At 35.0% G+C, this 26,372-nt stretch overlaps 2 protein-coding genes and 1 pseudogene across 3 annotated transcripts; 1 reads left to right on the plus strand and 2 right to left on the minus strand.

Moving 5' to 3' along the window:
- Window positions 1-989: 989 nt before the first annotated feature.
- Window positions 990-3,594, plus strand: LOC110701227 (S-adenosylmethionine synthase 4). Its single transcript, XM_021878836.1, has 2 exons — window positions 990-1,132; window positions 1,983-3,594. The coding sequence occupies exon 2, from the start codon at window positions 1,991-1,993 to the stop codon at window positions 3,179-3,181; it is 1,191 nt and encodes a 396-aa protein (XP_021734528.1). The 5' UTR covers window positions 990-1,132; window positions 1,983-1,990; the 3' UTR covers window positions 3,182-3,594.
- Window positions 3,595-10,900: 7,306 nt separating this feature from the next.
- The window catches only part of LOC110701228, a 30,212-nt pseudogene continuing 14,740 nt past the window's right edge, over window positions 10,901-26,372 (minus strand).
- On the minus strand, window positions 20,879-25,018 carry LOC110701230 (pleiotropic drug resistance protein 3-like). 2 transcript variants are annotated; one of them, XM_021878839.1, is made up of 5 exons: window positions 24,932-25,018; window positions 22,699-24,829; window positions 22,491-22,614; window positions 22,120-22,205; window positions 20,879-20,983 (listed from the first exon to the last, which is right to left on the minus strand). In XM_021878839.1, the coding sequence occupies exons 2-5, from the start codon at window positions 23,076-23,078 to the stop codon at window positions 20,971-20,973; spliced, it is 603 nt and encodes a 200-aa protein (XP_021734531.1). In that variant the 5' UTR covers window positions 23,079-24,829; window positions 24,932-25,018; the 3' UTR covers window positions 20,879-20,970. The 2 variants fall into 2 exon arrangements, with proteins under 2 accessions (XP_021734531.1, XP_021734530.1); XM_021878838.1 differs by lacking the exon at window positions 24,932-25,018 and having other exon boundaries at window positions 22,699-24,905.

Below are 26,372 nucleotides of genomic sequence, written 5' to 3' on the forward strand. Positions count from 1 at the left end.
ACAAGCATATAGATAAGATACATACATAGACACAACACCCCTTTTGTTATCGATAATGAGTTAGTAACACATAATCCGTACAATCGAGTTACCACAAGTCCGCAAAAAATAAGGTAATATTCACTACCTAAACAACTTCTAGTGAGTAAGCATATTCTAGTCTAGCTTAGTATCAAAATATTATTCTACATTAGCCAAAAAAAAAAAAAAAAAAAAAAAAGAGGGTATTGTTTGTCCTTCGTAAAGATTTAAATTCTACCACTAAAAAAAAAAATAGAAAGAATCTTGTTAACGAACGCCCTTGGGGCGTTGGATAAACATTTAAAATATTACCTAAAATGATACGACAAAATCACGTGTTGATCGTTGTAATTAATGTTTATTTTAATATAATTTTTCTATTTTTAGCTAGCATATCCAAGGCTCCCGGAATGTTCGTGGAATATCAATCCATTTTATGTGAAAGGAAACAAATTATACAGGTACGTGGAATATCAATCCATTTTATGGAGTAAATTCTAAAAATATACTCGTATTACCACTTTTTATTTATTGACGCAATAATAATAAATGGTCCAATAGTTAACAAAAAATAAAAATAAAAAGCCCAAAAATCTCCTAGAAAATCACAACAAAATCACAATATCTACATTAAACTAATATTGTATGTTACACTAATATAAGTCCAGATTCAATTATTATTATAATATAATCCTTTCCTCAAAACGACACCGTTCACACAAAATCGACGGCGCCAAGCCGTCAAGCCACCAACCTTAGCCATACAAAGTTGGTAAACCAACCATCCTCTCTAACCCAAAGGGGGGTAAAACCGTCATTTCATACATACCCCACAAAATTTCTCTCACCGACCCCGCTAAATCCTGACCATCCAATCACACCCCAAAAATTGAACGGCTAAGATTACCCATTCCAAACAGCTTGGTAGATTTTACTCATTTTCTCTCTCCTCATTTCTCTATAAATACCCCCTTTAGTCTTCCCTTCCAACTCGCCTTACACCGGTCTGCAAATCATATAACAAGACTCGGACTCTCTCTTTCTTCTTCCTCTTCTTTCTCTCTCCTTTCATTTCCAGCTTTTGCTACTCGGGGATTTCTTCGTTCTCCAGGTAACAATCTCAATCTACCTTTTGCTGGATTTTTGAGCTTCATTTCTATGTCGTCATTATCATCTTTTGACCTTTTTTGAGAACTAATTGATGAATTGATGAATTAATGAATAAATTGATTGGAAATTTATAGATCTATGATGCGATGTTGAAATGCTGAAAAATGATTGATTCGTTCGTTTTTTCTGTTAGATCTTGGTTATTTATCGTTACTAGATCTGGAGTTTGAAATGAATTAATTGAAATGATTGTTGTATGAAATGTTACACCAGCATGTTCGTTTGATTTTTACCCTTTTTTTCGTGATTTTGGAGGAATTAGTTCTATTTTAGGAGGATTTGTTGGTCTTATGATTTGATTTTTAAAGGATCTGGATGTTAATGGAGTAATTTTTGGTTGAAAATGGTTAAATTGGGAAATTAGGGTTTTCATGTGTCGATTTATGATAATTAATTTGATTATATGCTATTTCAAATGTTGATTTCTCGTCTGTTGGTATGATGAAAACATTTTGAGCTTGTTAGATCTGGTGAAGTGATTTAAATTTAAATATTGAATGGAAAGGAAGAATGAGAATTTTTTAGGAATGGAATAAAGTATTCGATCTTCGATTGCAATTTGTTGGGAGTGAGTTGTAGATCTGGAGAACAATATATATAATGGCATTTGTTTTGATTCTTTATACCATTTGATTGTTGAGATTCTAGGAGTGTTAGTGAGGGAATAAAACTTTATTTTAAGGAATTTTGATTTGGAGCTTTATTTATGCTCTTATCTTTAGATATTTGTTGTGAAGTATTTTGCAAGTTGTATGTGTGTGCTGATGTGAATGATTCTGGTTGTGTTACAGTTTGAAAAATGGCCGCCGCAGTTGACACCTTCCTATTCACCTCCGAATCCGTGAACGAGGGACACCCAGACAAGCTCTGTGATCAGATCTCCGATGCAGTGCTTGATGCTTGCCTTGCGCAAGACCCCGAGAGCAAGGTTGCTTGTGAGACCTGCACAAAGACCAACTTGGTCATGGTCTTTGGTGAGATCACCACCAAGGCGAATGTAGACTACGAGAAGATTGTCCGTCAGACATGCCGCAACATTGGGTTTGTGTCTGCTGATGTTGGTCTTGATGCTGACAACTGCAAGGTCTTGGTTTACATTGAGCAGCAGAGCCCTGATATTGCCCAGGGTGTCCACGGTCACCTTACCAAGCGCCCAGAGGAGATTGGTGCTGGTGACCAAGGTCACATGTTTGGGTATGCCACTGATGAGACCCCTGAGTTGATGCCCCTCAGTCACGTCCTTGCCACCAAGCTTGGTGCCCGCCTCACTGAGGTCCGTAAGAATGGTACCTGCCCATGGTTGAGGCCTGATGGCAAGACCCAAGTTACTGTTGAGTACTACAATGAGAACGGTGCCATGGTTCCAATCCGTGTCCACACCGTCCTTATCTCCACTCAGCACGATGAGACTGTTACCAACGATGAGATTGCCGCTGACTTGAAGGAGCATGTGATCAAGCCTGTTATCCCAGAGAAGTACCTTGACGAGAAGACCATCTTCCACCTTAACCCATCTGGCCGTTTCGTGATTGGTGGACCTCATGGTGATGCTGGTCTTACCGGCCGTAAGATCATCATTGACACTTACGGAGGATGGGGAGCCCACGGTGGTGGTGCTTTCTCTGGAAAGGACCCAACCAAGGTCGACAGGAGTGGTGCTTACATCGCCAGGCAGGCAGCCAAGAGCATTGTTGCTGCTGGCCTTGCTCGCCGTTGCATTGTCCAGATCTCTTACGCCATTGGTGTCCCCGAGCCATTGTCTGTGTTCGTTGACACCTACGGAACCGGAAAGATCCCAGACAAGGAGATCCTCAAGATTGTCAAGGAGACCTTCGACTTCAGGCCCGGTATGATTGCCATCAACCTTGACCTTCTAAAGGGTGGCAGCAGGTACTTGAAGACCGCCGCCTACGGACACTTCGGTAGGGACGACGCAGACTTCACATGGGAGACCGTCAAGCCCCTCAAGTGGGAGAAGCCCCAAGCTTAAACCGGAGAAGGTCGAGTGAAGTCTATGAATTCATTGATTAATATTTTTGATCAATAAAGCAAGTGCCCGGATCTCCTCCACAGGCTGCAGCTGCTCTCTAACCAAAAGGAATATATAAAATGCTTTTGTATGGGCCACAATTTTAATGTCTTTTTTATTTCCCTTTCCTTTTCTATTTCTTTGTTTGCGGGTAAGTTGGTTGTTGGAGAAACAGATTATGGTTGTTGGAGAAACAGATTATGGTTGTTGGGAGGTTTTGTTAGTAGTAAAATGGCAGCATTATGTTTGTAAAAGAGCTGCATATGTATGTTTTTTTATAATGCTAGAAAGGGCTCAGCTGCCGAGCAGCAACCGAAAAAATGTAATGTGTGCTCGTTGATAGTAGTAATGAAATATTCGCGTTACAAAAATAATTTCACCGTCTTCTTCATACTTGCATACATACAGGCAAACTTCTTTTGTGTATCGTTTTTACCAAGCCTTTCACATTTTGTTCCTATCATTCAATTTTCGAGTTTTGACATAGAACAGAAGGCTTTGTTTCTATTATTTGATTTTCGAGTTTCGACACAGAACAGAAGGCAGGTTATAGTTGGGAGGTGTTTAGGTTGGTGTAGACCACATAATGAAAATGAAGCAGGAGGCAGGTATGGCCACCATATGGGTCCTTTAACTTGCTTTTATGATGGAAACATAAACATAGAAATTGGTATGTACGAAAAAGACATGGAAATGTTGTGAAATGTGAGATGTCTGAGTCTCACTCAGTAGCTACTGCAGCAGGCCAACAAGCAACACTCCCACTTCCATGCTCTCTCTTTTGAGTGGAATATATTCAAGGTTATAATTATTATTATTATTTTTTTTTATTGTTTTAATTTTATTTATTCCAAATTTGATATTTATTTTTGTCTCAATTTTTACAGATATTGCATTCAGTGTCCATTTATTATTAAATTTGTAACTAGTATCTTTGTCCTTTATGGGCTTTATCTATTTACGTGGGATACTAGTACTAGTTAAGTGAGCAAACCATAGGTAATTAATTAATTAATGTTGCCTATTACCCAGTACTTTGTACGAGCATTAGATTACTCCCTCCATTCCCAAAACTTTGACCCTTTTTGGCCTAATTTTAGTCCCAAAATAATTGATCCATTTGCTTTAAAATACCCACATTTACAACAATAGTTATGCAAAATTAGGGCATGTTCTAATAGACTGAAATCATCTGAATTGAACTGAGCTGAACTGAGCTGAACTGAACTGAAATGAATATTATATAAGAGAAGAAAATTAGGAGCTAAACTGAATTGAAAATAAACGTATGAGAACAGACCCTTAGTTTTCCCATATAAAATTTTGTTTTTTCATATATTCTTAATATTTTATCTCTATAAACCCCATGTAAATTTACTTTCCAGTATTTTTTTTATTTCTTTTTATTCAAGTTTCTTAATAACCGCGGAATCAACCCATAAGGGTCGAAGTTTTGAGAACGGAGAGATTATTATTTAACTACCCATAGACTTTAATTCCATCTAATAAATTTCATCTATCTTGCTTTCATATCCTTTTAACAGTATTTCTTTCAAAGAACTTATCCGTTTGATTCTCTAACATTATACGGAGTACTTGGTATTTCTTTCTTTTATCACTCTCCAACTCGGCTCTCCTAACAGTGACTTTTTAACTACCCCTCGACTTTAATTTTATCGTTAATAGGAAGTAAATCTAAAATTTAACAAAAAAGAATAATCTATACTTAGTATTTAAAAACAAAAACCATCATCCCTATAATGCCACATGTAGATTTCATTTTTTTTCTACAATGCCACATGTCACTTCATTTAATCTTTCTTTTTTTAATCCCTTTTTCATATGAAAAAAAAACTTTAATTCAATATGTATAAATTACTGAATGTTGTTTGGTTCACTTTCCTCCAAATTAATTTCAATTACAATTGCATTCAATTTTTACCTCTTCTTATCCTTTGTAAACTATTCATTTGACAATATAAATATATTAAAAAATAATTATTTATATATTATACCTATAAATAAACCGTGCATTGCACGGGCCAGAAGGCTAGTTAAGTCTAACTAACCAACATTTTCTACTAGGACCTAATTTTTTTTTGTGTATCACACTTTTCACACTTTATTACTATTTCACTCATCTTTGACATCACATCAATCTTTACTTTGTTATTTTAGAATATGTTAAATAGTGAACACATTGTTAACAGTATTGATTGTATAGCATAATAATTAATAATTATGAATTTACTCAATGATTATACCTCAATATAAACGTGCTCTAATACATTATTCTTAAGTACCCACTTTTCATGTAGATTAAAGGAGAGTAAAGAAGGATAATCACTCAATCTTAGCAAGTGCTGACCAAAATTTTGTCTTTTGACATTTAGTAGAACAAAAGTTGCACCAGTCAAAGGAAAGCAATATGAGTCAAACACTTAAATCAAATTGTAAACAAAATACAAGTACTAAGTTATCAAAAGTTGCTTAGTAGTCGTAAATGACCAAACACCAAATTGGTTGAATCTACCTACCACAAAAATGAACATATCTAATTATGTTGTGTGTTGCATGCTTTAAATCATCTTCTTTTGAAAAGTCCATTTTCCACTAAACTACTCAAAGTGAGATGCTAAGAGTGACTATTAGAACATATGAATAATTTTTCATATGAATTTCACTTATTTAAAATTATTTGACGCATACCTTAACATAATGTGTCAATCCTTATCTACGGAGTAATATATAAAGAAAAATGATAATAATCCAAAGTGGTCTTTTTCGTGTATATCCCTGTACAAGCAAGGAAGAGAGCATATATATGAATATGTAGTCCAATATGATGTAAATAGAAAGATAATATAATAAGCAAATATGTTAAGTTCTTAAGCAAACCTTTTTTTTTTTATATAAAAAAAATAGTATGAATTATTTAATTAAGTTTTTTTTTTTTTTTTTTTTTTTTTTTTTTTAATCTTATTCAAGGTCACATTATTTTAGTAATGCAGCTTTCTTTTCCTTTTCAAATAAAATTTAATTCGGGTTTTCACGGGTTAAAACGGGTTAGGGTAATTCTCGGGTTCGAGTCGGGTTCGGTTCAAGTCAATAATTTGCGGATTAGAATAAGGTCGGGTCATTCTCGGGTTTGAGTCGGGTTCGATTCAAGTCAATAATTTGCGGATTATAATCAGGTTGGGTCATTTTCAAGTCGGGTCATTCTCGGGTTCAAGTCAGGTTCGGTTCAAGTCAATAATTTGCGGGTTATAATCAGGTTGGGTCATTTCCAAGTCGAGTCATTCTCGGATTCAAGTCGGGTCGCATATTCTTAGCTGCATGCTTGTGCATGTAGAGGTAGGTGCAACAACCCAAAGCGCATGTTTCACTGAATGAAATGCAGCAAAACGCAGCCTTGTTCTCTGAACACTATCAACGTTCTTCGCGCCAACATATTTCCTTCTTCCCAATTTTTTCTCCTCTTTTCGATCAACAATTTTTGGTTTCCTTCTTACCAATTCTCTCTCTTCTCTTCTCTTTTCTTTTCTTTCCTAATTCTCATCAAAATTTTCGATCAAAAATTTCATTATGATTTTCTTTTCTTCTGTTTTTTCTCCTTCTTTAATTTCATTTCAGAAAGTGAACATAAGTATTCAAAATATGAACATATGCATTTCAAAATGTGAACATAAAGTATCGGTTTGATTTCATTGATTTTTTTTTTTACAATTCCAATAAAAGATTTCGAACAATATTCAAACAAAATTAAGTGATAATCATATAAATTCAAACAAAATTAAGTGAAATTTACATAAAATTGCCTTTTGGGGGAGAATCCGTTTAATTTTTCATCTTATCTCAAATATTCATGGTTGTTTTTGAAGAGAGAGAGTGAATTATGTTTGATTGTTAGAGAGAGAAAATCAAAGAGAGGAGTAATAAATTTCAGAAATTTAAAACTTAAGAGTTACGCTTTTTTAAAAAAAATATATTTAAAAAATAATAGTTGTTGAAAGTGATGGTTAAGTGGGCTGTATTTTAAAAAATATGTTCAGTTTTTGGGCGGGCTCATTTTGGTTTGGGACTTTTTTAATAGGGCGCGTTTGAAATTGGGCTTGTGGGCTGGTGTTGCATCTAAAATAGGTGCACAAGTGTGCATCTTAGACCTATTGAAGTCAAGTTATGTTCAAGTCAATAATTTGCAGGTTACAATCAGGTCGGGTCATTTCCAAGTTAGGTCATCTTCGGGTTCAACTAAGTATAAATAGATAATTATCATTTTTATCAAGCTAATTATTTCCTTTGATTATAATATATATGACAATATACTAGGGAACTATAGTCTATAATTTAGGAAGATAATTAACTCTTTTGACCATACAACAATTATATATTATATATAACTCTTAAATTTGAGGATGATGCTCCTTTCTTTTGCTGGTCTGGACCAACTTGGTCTCCTTAGACAAAATGCTTTGATCAACAATAATAAGCTGGTCTAAATTGCATTTAAGGTGATTGAAATCGGGTCAGGAACAATTTGGGTTGAATTCAGGTCGGGTCAATAACAAGTCGTGTTAATTTCGAGTCGGGTTAGTAACAGATCGGGTTGAATTTTTGGGTTAGGTTAGTAATAGGTTTGGTAAAATTCGGGTCATGTCAATAACAAGTCGGGTTGAATTTGGGCCAGATCAATAACAAGTCAGGTTGATTTCGGGTCGGGTTTGTAACAGGTTGGGTTAAATTCGGGTCGAGTTAGGAACGAGTCGGGTTGAATTCAGATCAGGTTAGTAACAAGTCGGGTTAAATTCGGGTTTTCACGGGTTTGGGTCAATTTCAGTTCAAGTCGGGTTCGGTGCAAGTTAATTAAATTGGTCGTTGTAAACCGGTAAATCGGTGCAAGTTGTAAACCGGTAAATTGGCCGTTTAAAAACAAATTGGATGGTTCCACACACCCAATTGGACTCCCGGAGGACATTATGGACCATGGTAAACATTTAAGCAATTTTTATTTTCAAGTGAAAAAGTCAAAAAATTCCAAAATTGAAGGCTAATATACACGTTTTTGAGAAATTTAAGAGGTTTCAGGACCCGATATCGAAAAGTCTTGAAATTATATGGGATACGTCTCGGGGTCATATAATGCCGTTTGGAACCATATATGATCATTATTTGTTGTCATAAATGTTCGTGGAAGGCTTGAATTAATGAAATCGGTGTAAGTTGTAAACCGGTAAATTAGTCGTTTAAAGGCAAATTGGATGGTTCCACCCACCCAATTGGACTCCTGGAGGAATTAGGGACCATGGTAAAAATTTCGGCAGTATCCGGGCGAAGGAAAGTCAAAAAATTCCCAAATTGAAGACTAATATCCACGTTTTTTGAGAAATTTTGGAGGTTTCGGGGCCCAGTGTCGAAAAGTCTTGAAATTCTAGAGGATACATCTCGGGGTCATATAATGCCATTTGGAACTATATATGATCATTTTTGTTGTCATAAATGTTCGTGGTACGCTTGAGTTAATGAAGTCGGTGCAAGTTGTAAACCGGTAAATTGGTCGTTTAAAGGAAAATTGGATGGTTCCATCCACCCAATGGGATTCCTGAACAATATTAGGGATCATGGTAAACATTTCGGAAATTTTTATTTTCGAGTGAAAAAAGCCAAAAAATTACAAAATTGAAGGTTATATACACGTTTTTTGAGAAATTTTGGAGGTTTCAGGGCACGGTGTCGAAAAGCCTTGATGTTTAAAGGAATACATCTCGAGGTCATATAATGATGTTTGGAACCGTATATGATCATTATATGTTGTCATAAATGTTCGTGGTAGGCTTGAGTTAAAGAAATCGGTGCAAGTTGTAAATCGGTAAATTGGTCGTTTAAAGGCAAATTAGATGGTTCCACCCATCCAATTGGACTCGCGGAGAATATTAGTGACTGTGGTAAAAATTTCTGCAATTTTTATTTTCAGGCAAAAAAAAGTCGAAAAATTCCAAAATTAAAGGCTATCCACGCTTTTTGAGAAATTTCGAAGTTTCGAGGCCCGGTGTCGAAAAACCTCGAAAATTTAAGAGATACATCTCGGGGTCATATAATGCCGTTTTGAATCATATATAATCATTATATGTTGCCATAAATGTTCGTGGTAGGCTTGAGTTAATGAAATCGGTGCAAGTTGTAAACCGGTAAATTGGCCGCTTAAAGGAAAATTGGATGGTTCCATCCACCCATTTGGACTCCCGGAGGATATTAGGGATGGTGATAAAATTTTTGGCAGTTTTTATTTTCAAGTGAATAAAAGTCGAAAAATTCAAACATTGAAGGCTAATATCCACCTTTTTGAGAAATTTTGGAGTCTTCAAAGCCTGGTGCCTAAAAGTCTTGAAATTCTAGGGATTACATCCGGAGGTCATATAATGTCGTTTGGAACCATATTTAATCATTATTTGTTGTCACAAATGTTCGTGGTAAGCTTGAATTAATGAAATCGGTGCAAGTTGTAAACCGATAAATTGGTCGTTTAAAGGCTAATTGGATGGTTCCACTCACCGAATTGGACTCCTAAAGGGTAATACGGACCAAAAAAATTGAACTATCTAATTATGTTGTGTGTTGTAGGCAATCATCTCCTTTGAAAATTTCATTTTCCACTAAAATACGCAAAGTGAGATGCAAAGAGTGACTATTAGAACATTGGAATATTTTTTCACCTGAATTTTACTTATTTTTTTTTTTTTTACGCATACCTTAACATAATTTGTCAATCTTATCTACGGAATAATATATTAAGAAAAAGGATAATAATCCAAAGTGGTCTTTTTATTTATTTAAGTTTTGTTATAATCTTGTCCAAGGTCATTTTATTTTAAGCATTGCATAGTTTTCAAAAAAGCTACCATTGATAGTATATAAATAGTTTACATCTTCTACTCAATTTATATCAATTCATATAATTAAGGAAAATTTGATTCTAGTAATCCAACCTTTGCATGGTCTTATTTTATTAATCCGACTTTTCGATTATTCCTCAATAATCCAAGCTTTGGGGGGTGTCTTAATCTATTAGGTCAAACCGGTTACTTGACCTAAAATTGTAGGTCACTTGCCACGTGTTGAATTTCTATTTGTCTAATTTTTTTCCCTTTCTTCTTCCTCCCTTCCAAGTTCCAACATTCATGAATGCAACACCACCACCCCTTCCCCTCAAAAATCCGACCACCACCACTCCCTCCCCTCCAAAAACCGACCACCCCACCTTCCCCTCAGAAATCTGACCACCCCATCCCTTTGCCTATAAAATCCGACCACCGTAACCCCTCCCCTCATAAAGCCGACCACCCGTAGCCCCTCCCCTCCAAAATCCGTCCACCCATAGCTGGTCGCTTTTAAAATCCGACCACCCTAACCCCCTCTCTCAAAAATTCGACCACCCTAAGACCTCCATCCTGAAATTTGTGGGCCATGTAGGGGTTCGCCGGGATGGGAAAAGGGATTCTGGGTGGGATCGTGGTGTGGAATGGTTTCGCCGACTCGCGTGCTGGTTCTAGTCGTCGGAAAGGGGGCTGTTGGCAGGGGGAGGGGGAGGAGTGGGGGTGGCTAGGGGAAGGTGGGTCGTGGCCTGGTGATTGGTGGTTGGTTTTATTTTTTTATATATTTTTTTTCCGTTTTTGCTTAAAATCCTTTTTTTTTTTGTTAAAAAAAACTTGGGAAATTCTACATGGTGGCCTCAAGGATTCAGTTTTTTTACGTGGAAGACGAAGTTTTTTCCAACTCTCTTAAGTGGCCTCGAGGTTTTAAAGAATTATGCATAGTGCCCAATTTTTGATTTTTTGGCTAACTTTTTTAATTTTTGGCATACAAAAAAAAGTTACCTGAACAACAAAGGTTGGATTTATTAGAATCAAATTTCCCTACAATTAATGACATACTTGATAAAGTAACCGAAAACTAAAACTATATTATCCAGAAAAACAATTATGGAGTATGTTCAAACTCCGAAATTCATTTCGACAAGTTACATTCTTGTTTGTAAATTCTCCATGTAAATTCTCCATTGTTGTTTGTAAATTCTAAACAGCAACGGGTTGACCGACTAATTGATACATTGTACATTGGCTCCAGGACTTGAAAAATTGGTTGCTTCCTGTGTAAAAACATACAAAAGAAGCAACTAAATTTTCATGATACCTGTAAAGCTCAATATAGATATGAATGCATCTACTCCGTCCTAGCCTTTACTGCTGACAATTTGAAAACAAACTCCTGTAAATAGATAAAAAGAAAAACACAAGCATTAGCCAACCAAGCTCGTATAAGTAGTTAGCCAAAATAATGAAATCCTACCTTAACAAAATGATGAACCCGTCAAATATGACTATGCAGCTAGTCATCTCCTCTGAAAGTTAAGTTTTCCGATCAAAATTGCAAATAGAGATGCAAAAGTCAGAGGGAAGATAAGTAACATAGCAGCAACGAGGCCAAGATGATTACGATCAAACCCAAAGTAGTCTTCTATGAACGAAGAGGCTGTAGTGCTTTTGCCAAATACTGTAATTTCTTCATGTATATCACCGTACTGGGAAGACAGCAGACCATGTAGAGTCCAAGAAGTTGGACACAAATAAAATAACCACTGCCACCACTTGGGAATTTGCTGCAAGGAATACCACTGCAATCTCAGTTTTCCAACAAATAAGAGGTATGTATGTGTTCAAGATCTGGCAATACCAACTAAGTACTTGATTACCTGATCCAAGCTTAAATTATACCCAAAATTACATAGCATAATTTTCACACAAAGCAAAATTGAATGACCCAAAATTCGTGCAGCTAATATTGATTAATTTATCATTAAAAGCTAATTAGCAATAGACTCAAAAAATCTGAACCCAAGTGAACATGAACTGAATGGCTCAATATCTGATATCTGAGCTGAACACGATCCAGACAACCTACTTTGTGCCTACAGAATGTCAACCAGAAGCAACCCATCTAACTTTGTGCAAGTTAAATTTTGGGCTTTGATATAAGTTGAAAAAATCGAAAGGAAAATAAGGCTGGTCGGCCATAACCACAGGACGTAGCAGCTATCACATCAACATTATCCCAATGTCTAAACAGAGGCACCAGCCCATGACAGAATGAAAAGAGCCTATTATAGACAGCCGTGCCACCTTAATCACAAGCAGGTAGGCACGGCTTATGCTTATGCCACCTTAAACACAAGTCCAGTAAGGCAGTAATTTGAATTCTAGCCAGAAAGAAAAGATAATGCCCCCTTTGAAGTCTAGAAGCATAAGCACTGTTTCACAATTTCCATGATAGATTCATCCCCTAAAACTTCCAAATTTATCATGATCTTACTTATACCTTTATAATCATTAATCCATACTCTTTTCTCTTCATCACTGGAGATATTTTGGGAAATCTGGCTGTATTGCACTACTTTAAGAAAGTAGCTATCCTTTCTGAACACAAAATAGTACAAGTGACTAATATTACTAACAGAGGGCATAACATGATTAACTTATCAAAGTTTATATCATTTAGTATATGCATAATATACAACAAAATTATTCCTAGAAAGGTATATTTTTCTTTTATGAAATAATTTCCATGATTTTTTTTTTTTTTTTTTTTTTTTTTTTTTTGTCAATGTTATAATGTTATATAGGCAACTGTTGAGAGCATTTGCATTACATAACTCACCGGTTTAGGGAACAGAAATCCAGAAAACAAATTCATCAGCGCATAGTTAGCTGATGCTATGATTGAAGCCATCTGGTAGTTTGGTGTCAATGATGCAAGCATCATACCCAAGTAATTGAAATACACCAAAGTACAGGACATGGCATAGAAGTACCAGATCAACTTGTAGGCTGTTAAGTAATACCCAATCATCGGATATGAAATAATAGTGAATATTAGAGCTATTGTAAGAAGATATGGAAGCTCAACGGTGACCTGTAAATCAGCAACTAGATAAGTGAAACAAGCTAATAAAAAGAAACGCAAAATAATTGAGTAATAATCAAGATTTCATATACTTTCAGGATAGGAAGCAAAAACCCCTTCTGCCACCCCCCCCCCAAAAAAAAGGTAAAAAAGGTGAGCAAAGGAAATGTGTAAAAATATATGGAGAACTACTAAATTTGACCTGAATTCTTGTTTGCATTCGTCAACAAAAGATGTATTTAAAGATGAAACAAAAAAAATGATTTTGAGTTGATAGTTGTAAGCTAAATGTTTTCTTAGATATATTAGAACTAAACAAATTCTAGTTACAGCAAGAATGGCTCAAATGAAACCAGGTATGGAAAAAAGCTATACCTGTGCAAAAGAATAAGCCCACGAGGAGTACATCCCAGCAAATCTTTCCCGATAAACAACATTTCTTTCGGTTGAGATGAAAGGAAGGACAGATTTACAGTTGTTTATCCCCAAGAATGTCACAGAGACAAACATCGACCCAAATATTGTGAACATACTTTGCTCATCTTTTCTGCCATTTCAATGAACATATTGCTGGATGTAAATATGTGAGCAACATCTCAAAGAACATCATGACCCAAATCCCATTTAAAATATAATTTGACATGGAACATGGAAGTCTTGAATATATGTAGCAGTTGGCAAACACACATCTCATTATTACTGAAAAGCAACTTCTAAAAGAATTGTGACCAAATATTTCTTACTAAAAAATACTTCAAAATTCGGAAATCATACAACTGATGACAAATTAGAAAATTTCTGCACACTTACAAAAACCTTGCAATTTTTTTTTTGAAAATTTTTTCCCTGCCATATGACATACAAAGTATATACTTGGATATATGAAAGCCAGACAGCTAGGTAGAGCTAGCTAATAAACAGGGTAATGGGTATAGGGTTAGGGTCAACTTAAAAGGTTGGTCAATATAAGGCCAAAATGATAGCCCAACAAAATTTGTGTATGAAATCTATCATTATAAAAAGTTAAAAACAAAAATTACATCTATAATTTTGTGTTCACTTGTGCTCACTTTTGTCTCTCACCTTTTTACTTTTTCTTGCTTGTTTATTAACATATTCATATCAACCAGCGAGTCTGAAACTCGCTTTGGCTATTCTGATTCATGACAAGGTGACCCTTTATTGACCCTTCCAGATACACCCAATAATCAGTTCTACCACTAGGTGCATCTATTTTTATTTTTTTTTAAGGATATTATAATTCCATACTGACACTAGTTGTAGAACAGCAGGTAATTTGAAAGAGAATTAAGTTTAGATTCCTAAAGAAACTGCCCCAACTTACATGTTCCTCCCTTGCTGCCAGAACAACAATCCAAATATTAGAGATGACACAAGGGAAAACAAGAGACGCATCAAATTGTATGAAGGGCTTCTCCAGTAAGATAGCTGTTGTTTCCAAAGACAAGATTTATATTGTTCCCAACCAGATAGTGAAAAGCGGCTATGAAAATGGAGATCCTTTGAGTCAACAGAAGGGAGACTTAGCTTCTGTACAACCTCTTCATTAATCCTGGAGTTAACATAATAGTCAACATGATTCAGGAAGATACATAAAGAACCAATAAAATAAAAATCTAATAGATAAGAAGAGAAGTACCACAACACTTACTGGCAAAGAACAGAGTTATAGTAAACTTCTGTGAAATTGATCCCCAGTTCAATTTCAAGAAGACGCAGAAGTGACCTCTAACATCCATGTTGCAGGATTATAGTTATCTTTGATCTTGGGCATGGAAGGTATAGTCTATTCAATTACAAAACCAAAAAAAGATATCACAGTAAGGCTTAAGTAAAATCTAAGAGGCAGTAAAAATCCAATTAAATTATTAAACAAAAGATCTAGCATAAAATAAGGACATTAAGATAAACCAACCTGAAAATATTCAATTACTTTTCTTGATTGCATGCCCAGGGGTCCAGAATATATTATGCGACCACCAGTTTTTTAAAAGAATCAACTGCAGCAAAACAATACATTCACACCCAGAGATTCAAACACCCACCAAACAGTTACATACTTCGTATTAAACAGAAAAGGTAGAGCTAGAAGTGAGAAAAAAACATCACAGTTATTTCAGGGTAATAATTAATCAATGATGCATCGCAGCATGTAAAATTATGAAGTCAGGATTAGTAGATATATCCCTACATTGATTAGGATGAATTACTAAGACAATAAGATATTTAGTTCATCTAGTATGATTTCATACGTTCTTAACTAGTGAAGTTAGAAGAACTGCAATAAAGTTAGTGGCATAATATATCAGGGTGCAAGCAACTGTTTTAAGGGATATACTCCATAGTGATTTTTATCAACAAGGAAAGTATCCTACCTCGTCAAATGCTTCAAACATGTCAATACTTGGTTGATGGATGGTGCAAACAACAGTTCTGCCAGTAGCAACAATGTTCTTTACTGCTCGAATTACAATGGAAGCTGCTCTTGCATCCAGACCTGTTGTAGGCTCATCCATAAAAATAATTGATGGGTTGGCCACAAGCTCCACAGCTATTGTTAGCCGCTTTCTTTGCTCAGTTGATAGACCATTGACACCAGGTAAGCCAACCAAGGCATCTCTTACTTCATTGAGCTCAACAGTTTGAAGGACTTTGTTAACGAATTCCTGAAATGAAATTAAGATAATTCTGCAATGTAAACTTCAATATAAGTCGGAACTAGACTTGCAATTCTTTCCATGTGAATAAATGTCATACAGTTTTGGTATTTGAATCAACATTATCAGGAAGCCGAAGCCAGGCAGAAAAGTTAAGTGGATTCCTCAACGGTAATATTTGGAGTGTGTATATCTGCTTGTTCACAATAGCCTGATACTCGTGCAAATGTTTCCTGCACCTTTGGATATCCTCCAATACGAATTTCCCCTTTGATGGTGCCACTAGTTTTCCTTCCTGCAAGAACATCAAGAAGAGTCGTCTTTCCAGCTCCACTGACACCCATCAGCGCGGTAAGAACACCTGGCTTAAAAGAACCAGTGATATCATGCAGAAGCTGCAGTTTCTTTTCAGTAAAGCCCCGTTCTCTCATTTCCTAAGACAAGCAAAATAATTATAAATTATGATAACACAGTAAATGTCCAGGGTGCTTATGAACACCGTATTGCAGAAAAGGACCTCAAGCTTATAAAATTTGGTTTTGAGATTACCGTTGGGGTATCAATGAAATACTGCACATTGTGAAATGTTACTGTAAGGGGTTGGAATGGTAAGATCATATAACCTGCCATAATTACCAGACGTTTGAGAATGCTGGACGACAAAATTGTGCCGATAGCAATAAATGTTATAAAGAAAATGTCCGCATGAGCGATGCTAATTAATAGGAAATTCAGATGAATTTTTTAAACCTTTATTAGATTCTACACAGCTTTTTTTTCCACAACTTTTTAGCTCGTTGTCCACTTGATATGGATCTCCTGATCCTTGTAATTGAGAAAGCTTTTCTCTAGAGATGAAAGCCATAGATGCTCTCGGAGCTACAAATATAATCAAGAAAAATTTAAATCAGTAATGTTACTATGACCTGTTTCTAGAGAAAAAAAAAAAAGAGAAAAAAAAAAGACAATCCCACCCTTCAAGTAAGTTAATGCCAAAGTAAATCCCACCGTGGAAAGTATGCAAAACCCAAACAAAGCACCAATCGAAACCCAGACAAAGTAACTGTCAAACAGTAGTCCACGAGATTGAAGTACTTCATGACCTATCGTTGTGTTCGAAGCAAGCATCTACAAATAAGAATAAGAATCAGCTAATAGATGAGGAGCAAATGCACCAAGTACTTTCAATGAATTAAACACCAGCAACACATTGAAGTTTTCAGAAAAGCATTAACACTTTGTTTGGATAGAAGGAAATGGAAAGAAAAGAAGAGATGAGAAAGGAAGGAGGACATATTCTTTTTTTTTGGGAAAAGGATTGGGGGGAAGGAAGGGAATGAGAGGGAGGGATCCATTTTCCCTCTCTCTTTCAAATAAGAAAAGATGAAACTGCTAGCTAGAATGTCATTATCCAAGAGGACATGAGCAGAGCACTGATGTCTAGTTCTCCAGTGGATTATCCAACTAGCTGTTATAGTTAAAAATCAACAAATTAATACAACAATCAAGAATGACCAAGATGGTCTTCTAGCAGGTTCTTCATATATCTTTGAGATAAATAATCAAAGCAAAGGATCAATCATACAATCCTATTGTTCATTCTAGCATGTCAAATTTTTGCACATAAACTTGCATCATAATTGTCATGCCTCTAGCTGCTTACCTTCTGCCACCTTGGAGAAAGAAATTCATTAGTTGCAAGACCAATCTCTCCATAAGTAAGTGGCACAGCCCAAAATCCCCATCTTAACCATACTGGCATTGAAGCTGTAAGTAAAAACACAGGTAAGTAATAGTATTCAGATGATCAGCGAATTTTATTAGGTAAAACTTCACAAGTATTCTTACATTGTGGGATTATGAATCCACTGAATATGAAAACAAATAGTATGAAAATAACGGAAGCAAAAGTGGAAGCAACTGTGGTACGAAACAGAGAAGCCAAGAGCCTGAACATGGATATTGATGCTAAGTGCACACCAGAAAATAGAAGTGCTTGGCAGAAAAACCTGAAATATGCAGAAAACTCTCAAAATTTATTCCAATATCTGGTTAATTAGAATACAAAAGTACTAAGATTGATGAGTGTTACAGCAACTAAACAATGACAGTCACAACCAAGAGTACACTGTCACAGCATAAAACTCCTCAAAACCTACCTTCCAACTTCTGGAGCATATCCAATGGTACAGTAAGTAAGTGAGGTCCAGATAACAGCAAGCAAAATGGACAAAGGGATCTTCAAGATAGTGGCCGGAATTGCATAGGCCCAAGCGGGGTAGAAATACAGATCTCTCTGTTTAAAGAAAACAGGAAGTCTTATGATAGTCATTGACAGTTCCGGAAATCCATCAAGAAGAAGCATGATAAGACCATAGAATAGAGAGCCCAGATAATAATTTGCATGAAGAATGTCAACATGCATCCGTATACGTAAGAATACAGTCATTGTTATCAGAGCTATAATGACCAACTGCAAGTGGAAATATCAGGAAAAACACAAGAAACAAAAATTAGGTTGCAATTCAATGTAGCTCTAACATATATACACACTACATATAACTGAACATTGAAATTGACTTTTAAGGAGGGGGAGGGGGGGGGGGGGGGGGAGGAGGGGGGAGAGGAGATATTTGAAGTTTAAACCCATAATCTCATGGTTTCATAGTTGCTGTTTATATTACTAACCCAGAAAAAATAATTACATTTTAAAACAGCACATGCATTCCAACAAACATATACAGGTGTGCCCCAGCAAAACCATGAACAACAAGCAACTTTTGAACTTTATTTGTCAAAACAATAACCCAAAGAAGAAATAGAAGTTGTAAGCACACTGTGAAGTGTAAAACAACCTGAATAATTTTGAAAATATAAATGAAAGAGTTTCTCTTCATAAGCAGGAATTCCCTTGAAAAGCAAGCTTTGAAGAGTTCTCCCTTTGGCAGAGAAAACTTGTAAAAGGAGATGGTGTAATCGTCAACCTGTGTCTTCACAGGTGGCTGTGAAGCCTCTTCATATAAAGTCTTTCCAACACGAGATGCCCTATATTTCTCACAGAACATATTTACAGAGATATAGCCATAAGGTTCTTTGCGAAACCAGTACTGTGGTTGGTCTTTTTGTGAAATAACCTGTAGAAAAAAGGGTATCAAGTGTAGGATTTTACATTTAGCAAAAGGAAGTTAGAGAAAAATGCAGTCACTTCATAATATTAAGCTTGTATCACCAAATACCAGAAAAACTGTTACCTCCTGAAGAAAGTCAGCTATTCCCTTCCTCTTGGGACACCTAAAACCACAGGTCTCAAAGAATTCCAGAACACAATCACGAGGCCCATGATACACAATCTTTCCTTCTGCCATTAAAATTACATCATCGAAAAGATCAAAGGTTTCTGGTGCTGGCTGAAGAAGGGCAATCAGTGCAGATGCATCTGTTACGTGAACCAACTGTTGAATACACGAGACAATCTGAAATGCAGTAGAGCTGTCCAAGCCATTCGTTATCTCATCCATAAATAATGCCTTGGTTGGCCCAACAATCATGTCACCTACAAAATTCCATTACAACAACAATTCTTCAGACTGATGGGAGTATGTTCTAATTCAAGTTAAAGAATGGTTGTTTTATGCACAATTCACTGAAGCACCTGTAGTCAATCTTTTCTTTTGACCACCTGAGATACCTCTCCTCATAACATCTCCAACCATAGTGTCAGCACATATATCAAGTCCAAGAATCTGACAGAGAACAGATGGCAAGTATTTGAGCATGTGATTGACAATAAACTTCTATAAACCACAAGTTGACTAGAAAAATCAAATATGAAGAAGATTTTTTTAAAAGACTTACTTTAAGTATGTAGTCTGTCTGCAAGGAATTCTTCAACCCTTCAACAGCTATTGCCTGTTAAATCATTAGATTAAATGCACGCATTTACTAAACACCATGGTACTTAAGACATAAAAATTAATAGAGAGGACTGGAAGTCCTTTTCATCCCTTCTTGCTACATCTCTTTAAATTAAGTATTTAAATAAATGATTAAAGCAAAGCATACACATCAGATGTAATTTGAAAATTATTTGAAGAAGCATAAATCAATCAGGTATAAGCAAATGCCTCATCAACTCTCATATAGTCCTCGTAAAGAGGAGAGATTCCAGAAATAAGAATATACAGAGTTTCAGATGATCTCTTGAGGAGTTTCTATTTCAGAATATGCACTCATGATCAAGGGACAAGGAACTCATTAAATTGTTGAGGAATGTGAGAGTTATCTTTTCTTCAACAAATATAGTGAGAGGGCTATGAAAATATGCAACTATAAATCACCAATAACATCTCAGCAACCAAAATAAACCTTACAATAATCACATGAAGGGCTAGAATCAAGAGCTTTACCTTTGCTGGCATTGGTTTATATTAAATTTAAAGTGCAAAGCAATATGCCAAACAGATCTATTTATCATAAATTACATATCAAAGGGAGCTTTGACAGGATAAGCACCTTCTTATCTTTTACCACAGACAAACCTTTCAACATATGATGCAATCACATTTGCTATTTGCCTGAGTAGAAAGCATAGTGAGAGCTGTCAAATTCTAATTTAGGTACAACTAGTACAATAGAAAATTTGTCATTTATTTGAATCAAATCAGTATTGAAGGAAGCAAGGGATCAAGTTAGCAATATAGCATAAAATGATGATACATAGAGCTGCAAAGACAAAATCATGGCTGGAATACCTTCATGTATGCATCTATATCAGCATCTGGAATGATTCCTTCCTGCTTCTCCCGTTTACAGACCTCAATTAACAAGTCTTAAGAGCAACAAACTTCCATTATTACTTGGACGTGATGAATGGTCATAAAAAAAAACCAGTAATCAGGAACTGAATAAACTTACCTGCACGGCTTCCCACACCTTGACAACGAGCTGAAAAATCAACTGTCTCTCTCACAGTCATTTCAGGAATATGCAGGTCATGCTGGCTTATATAAGCAGAAGTTTTTTGAGTAATAAATTCTTCAAATCTGTGCCCATTGTATTCAATATCTCCCTTACTCAAAAAACTTCTGCTTATATAAGCCAGCAAACCTTCCAACTTGCCTACCTTAAATCCCTAAGAAAAACAGAAAATACTCAAATAAATTAGAGTACACATTACGTAAAGCACAGACTCATATGTAAAATATCTGAGAGCATTTTAATCACCACAGCATCTCAAAGCTCGCAGCCTCTAGTAACTCTGAACATAGAGATAGGAGGCTGTTCATTGTCAATTAGATTAAGCTCTCCAAACTTCAATCTGCACAATTTTAGATGTAATAGCTTTCTACTCCTTACAGAGAACTGATGCTATCCTAAATCCTAATGAGTAGAAAATCTAGAAAGCTTAAAATTCACAAATTTGAAAGTTACAAGTCATAATAGAAACAAACCTAAGCATCCAGTTCCTTTATTGGGCTATTAGGCCATACAGCAGACCCCATATAAGAGGTCTTTTTGAAAGCTTGAATTAAGGAATTCACTCTGTGTGTCTTCCCCACTCCCTGTTCAGCTCTTTAATTTGCTTTTATATAACTTGGCCACATTGGATAAATGATATGCCATTTTAAGCATATCTAAAGAAGAATAACTCATTCATTATAAGATATAACATCAGTATTCTATCAGCTTGGATTAGAAGAACACTAGCAGTGTAGGAGTATGGTAGTGTAAATGTTGTCTCAAACACTTCAGTCTGAGGATATTAAGCGAACATCTATTGACGCCATATCCAGATTTGTCATGCTTCCAGAAGATTAGGAAGTTACATTAATGTGAATTGTGATAAGAGTTGGGAACACCACCCAGTCACCCACAATACTGCAAATGAATAGTGTACCAACTTATCTGCATGTGATAATCTTTGAACCACTAAGTCATAGACTGACTTTTGAAAAGCATTAAGCAGCACAAAACTCTATCAAGGAGAGAGCATAAAACTGAAAGTACCATGCTAAATGTTACATATTGAAGAATATACTTTAGCAGCAGCATGACACTGACCAACGCTTGACTGCAGTAATATTAGAACCAGATGAGGGAAGAGCCACATGAAAGCTTCTTCTCATAAAAGTAGTTTTTTCTGTCAAACAATTCTTAGCACTAGACGAGGGAGGACCATATACAAGCTTACACATGAAACAATTGTTCTGTCTAACACTTTTTAGGACAAAGTTAAATACTCAATTTGTAGATAAATTATTCACTGACCTCCCAGGTTTGATTATGCCACTGACATCCTTAATAATGGTAAGCTTTGCTTCTTGCAATTGAGACCTCAATAGCTTGGAGAAGACCTGTACAATAGAATATTGCAAGTCGATAAATCAGAGTAGGGGCCGCTGACTAAGTTCTTTCTTTTCGAGAATTAGACAAATTTTTAAGCTGAAAAAAAGAACAAGTCTCGTTTTATAATAACATTAACATCTATTCAGCATTTCAGCTTCATGCATTCATAAATAGTGGTAAATGACATCATAGTTTAGACACCGAACAAGAATTAATGACAAAATTCCATAATGAGAATTACAACAAAGAGCTACGATTACATATGAAATTCTCCAAATTCCTTATGTACTTACAGAAAGACTACTTTTAAAAGTGTTCCACAGAGTAGGAAGGGGCTTGCCATCCACAACCTTACACCTTGCGTCCACAAAAAGGTTTTTATACTTTATCTTGACAGTAGGAAATCGTAAGCCAACTCTACACAGGAGAAAATTTGCAAAATTATAGGACAACCATATAAAAACAAATGATACAGTATTGCATAGTTGTGATAAACCTTACTTTTCCATTCTTTTCCTAAGTTTCTGCAACAACCGAAGGTTATCTTGTTCAATCTGCTTGATGAGCTTCTCAATGAATTGATGGCGGTCTAGAGGTCCAAGCATGGAGACATCAATCATCCGTTTTCCATTGGCATTAATTGTGCTTCCACCATCATATTTATCAAACAATAACATCCTTGATCTTTGATAGGATGGTAACCTCTCGAATTTAGCCCATTCCTGAATGAACTCCTCATCAAGGACATCTTTTGAAGAATCCAAAGATGTATTTCTTCTGAAACTGGACTTGTGACTCTGGAACGACAATCTTGAGCTTTTACCAAGCTCTGCCAGTTCAGAATGTTGGGGCTCAATTTCATCATCAAAGAATTGAGACATAGCATAGTACTGGAATGGAATCAAAGAAGCAAAGAAGACAATGGAAAATAGGAGAAGGATTTATCTATTCATTTAAATGGTATGAATTATTTTATACACTTGCAGAAAATATAATAAATATCATAACAAGTGTATCAGTGTCTAACAAAAATCAGATCTGCCAAAAAAAAATTAACTCATATGGGACACTAGATGGGATGATGGATGCATGTACTAAGAATTACACGCAACATGACCATCACTTAATTTGCATAGCATTAGACTGACATAGAACAATCTAAATGTATCAGATTTCGAATCAACTTAATAACAGAAATTATTGAATATAATATGATACGAGTACAGCTGTACAAGAGACTTAATTTCAGCTTCCTAAGTCGAATGAATTAAATTTCTGACTTAATTAATAATAAATTCAGGATCCGGACTGATGATGAATAAAAAGGCCATTCCATCATACCCCGAGGGGAGTTACCCGGTCTTGACATATTTAGTACTTTGTACATTGAATTTATAATTAAACAATTGGCATGCAGCAGTGTAATTAACAGTTTGTAGTTTTATGAGCTAACAGATTAATTGTGTCGTATTATGCATTGGCAAGATATTAACATCCAAATAGTCACAATGAAAGGTATGTGCAAATGAAAAATACACAATGAGAGAGAGAGAGAGAAATAGAAATCAACTCAAAGAATTACAATTTGAGGGTGTTATCTAACCTACATAATAATCACAAAAGTATTACAGTAATAGCCTATTACTAACCTACATCATTTGGTTCTCGGTAGCATCATTGCTTACATAAATAAGCACTCTTTTTTTTTTCAAACTTCAGCAAACCTATTATAGTATTCAAATGATGCCCTCATTAAGCATTCAAAATAGCTATAATTTGACAAAAATATTGAATACTACTTGGACAAAGAAAGTGTTAGATTTTCTCATATTGAACGCAGTGTTGCAACACGTAATCAACATCATTTCCCATAAAGATTCCTAAAGTATAAACTAAAAAGGCTGCATCTTCAAAGAGAAACTCTATCAATCATACGTAGTATATTATAGTGATACAACCAGTTTGTGTATAGCCTAACTCTTTCATCAATAGAAATGATTCAAATAAAGAAAAAGGGTTGCTTTTGCTCGAGTTTATTCAATATTCAACCCCTTCGTCCAAAATTATTCGCCATTCATACTATTTCAATATGTCAGTACTCAGTAATGCCAATACTAAGATTAAGTAATTGGGGGTAAATAGAAATGACAACTGCTGGTATAAATGTATTATATTGGGTTTTTGGTGCAAAATCATGCTATATTCTTAATTACTAGGGGTTGGAACAATGCGACAACTACATCTCGAGAGAGTATAAGAATAACCCTCACGACCAGATGGTCAGCTACGGAGTATTAAAATAGACAATCAGTAATCTGTATATAATTATATTACTTCTAACTACAATAAACTAATCAAGTACTTAAATTTCTCCTGGGGTGAATACATTTGCTTATAAATATTCAGGATAATCCTTCAAATTTCAAGCAAAAATTAAACAGAAAAATTGCAATTCACATACTAAATTTACGTGCAAAACATTACCCAACTCACAAAATATGCAGATAAATTTGAACAACAAATAAAATCAAGGAAATACTAAGAAATTGAGATAATTGAAGTAAAGAAATTGAAAAATGTGCCTGCTTTTGATTGACCCTTGATCTTGTTGAGCTGCTAAATGATATTCTGCCTGCAATCAAGGAAAAATAATGCAGAAATTAGAAATGGAATTTGATTATCAATGACAAATTACAATTATAATTCAATATATTATATGGGGAATTTAGATTACACTCTCAATTTTTATGTAAGATTACTGGTGCTAAAAGATAAATCGCTCCTTCAACGTCATTAGTAAATTAGTCAAGTTTAATCGACGCAATAGCTGGTTTTACCCTTTTACTTAGGCTTCACTTTTATAGTTTTATACATGCTCTATTTTTCACATTTTCTACCGATATAGTCGAAATAGTGTATTTGTGTTAGTTTTGGACCGAGTTTAGTATTTTAGTCTATCTTACGATCTAGGAATGATATTGATCTGATTCCAATCGGATTGGAGAGTAGTCTTTTAGAGCTTTCCAACGATATATTATTTGCCTTAATCCGAGTTCGGGATCAAAAGTTATGATTAAAAAAAACGCAATAAAATTGAAAAAAAAAAGCGGGAGAAACGACTAGAATTTTGAAAAGGTAAACATTTGGCCTCTAAACATTTTTTTTTAAATTATGACTTTAACTCCAGCAATGACCCTTACACTTGGTCGATAAAGGTTTGTTGGGAGGAGAGAATGTTAAACTGGGTTTGAGGGAAGTAAAAAAATGAAATACACGTAAGAGTATGTTTGTCATGTATTAATGTAGGCATTACTTGGTAAAATTAAGAAATTGGGTGAGAAAGTACATTAGAGCATTTACATTAGTAGAGTGACTCACAATTATATATACTCCCTCCGTCCCATAATACACTTCCTGTTTTCCTATTTTAGAGTTCTTCCTATTTTTATTTTTAGAAAGTAGGTAAAGACCATTATATCCTCATATTTTTTAACTTTATTCATTGTATTTTTTAAATCACCCTTGAAATTTGCACATACCTTGTACTTTTTTTTTTCCACTTTTTCTATTTTAACTTTTGTCTGTAATTGTACTTTTTACCTTTATTAATAATTTAATATACTTCATCCACATTCCTTCTCTTTTTTCTTAAATACCGTGAAAAAACACAAACAAGAATTATATTATGGGACGGAGGGAATACTAGTAAGTAACTTTCCTCTATTATCACACACCAAAAAAAAAAAAAAAAAAAAACTAACTTGAGTCCTTATTAATTTAGGAGGGTTTGAGTAAGCCAGTATAGATGCTAATACATACAAAAGAATAAAGTACATGCATATGAGTGCTAAAAAGTTAAACGGAACTATGCTTGAGACGGGGGAGTGTTATAAAGTTTTATTTTAGGACAACATTACAAAAGATGCACATTTTTTTTAATAATTATTTATTATTATTATTTATTAAATAAAGATCAAGATACGATAAGCAAAATTTCGGATTAAATTGATAAATTCATAGTACTAAAGAAATGGTCTAAAAATTTAGCTAAGATGTCAAATAACATTAGAACTTATTTATTTTAGCTTATTACTTTTTCTTGTTAAAAGTAGATCATATGATACCATATTAGAACTTTTAATTCTTGTAAACTAATATTTAAATATCTTTAATTG

Source organism: Chenopodium quinoa, unplaced genomic scaffold (assembly GCF_001683475.1).
Source record: "Chenopodium quinoa cultivar QQ74 unplaced genomic scaffold, ASM168347v1, whole genome shotgun sequence".
NCBI lineage: Eukaryota > Viridiplantae > Streptophyta > Magnoliopsida > Caryophyllales > Amaranthaceae > Chenopodium > Chenopodium quinoa.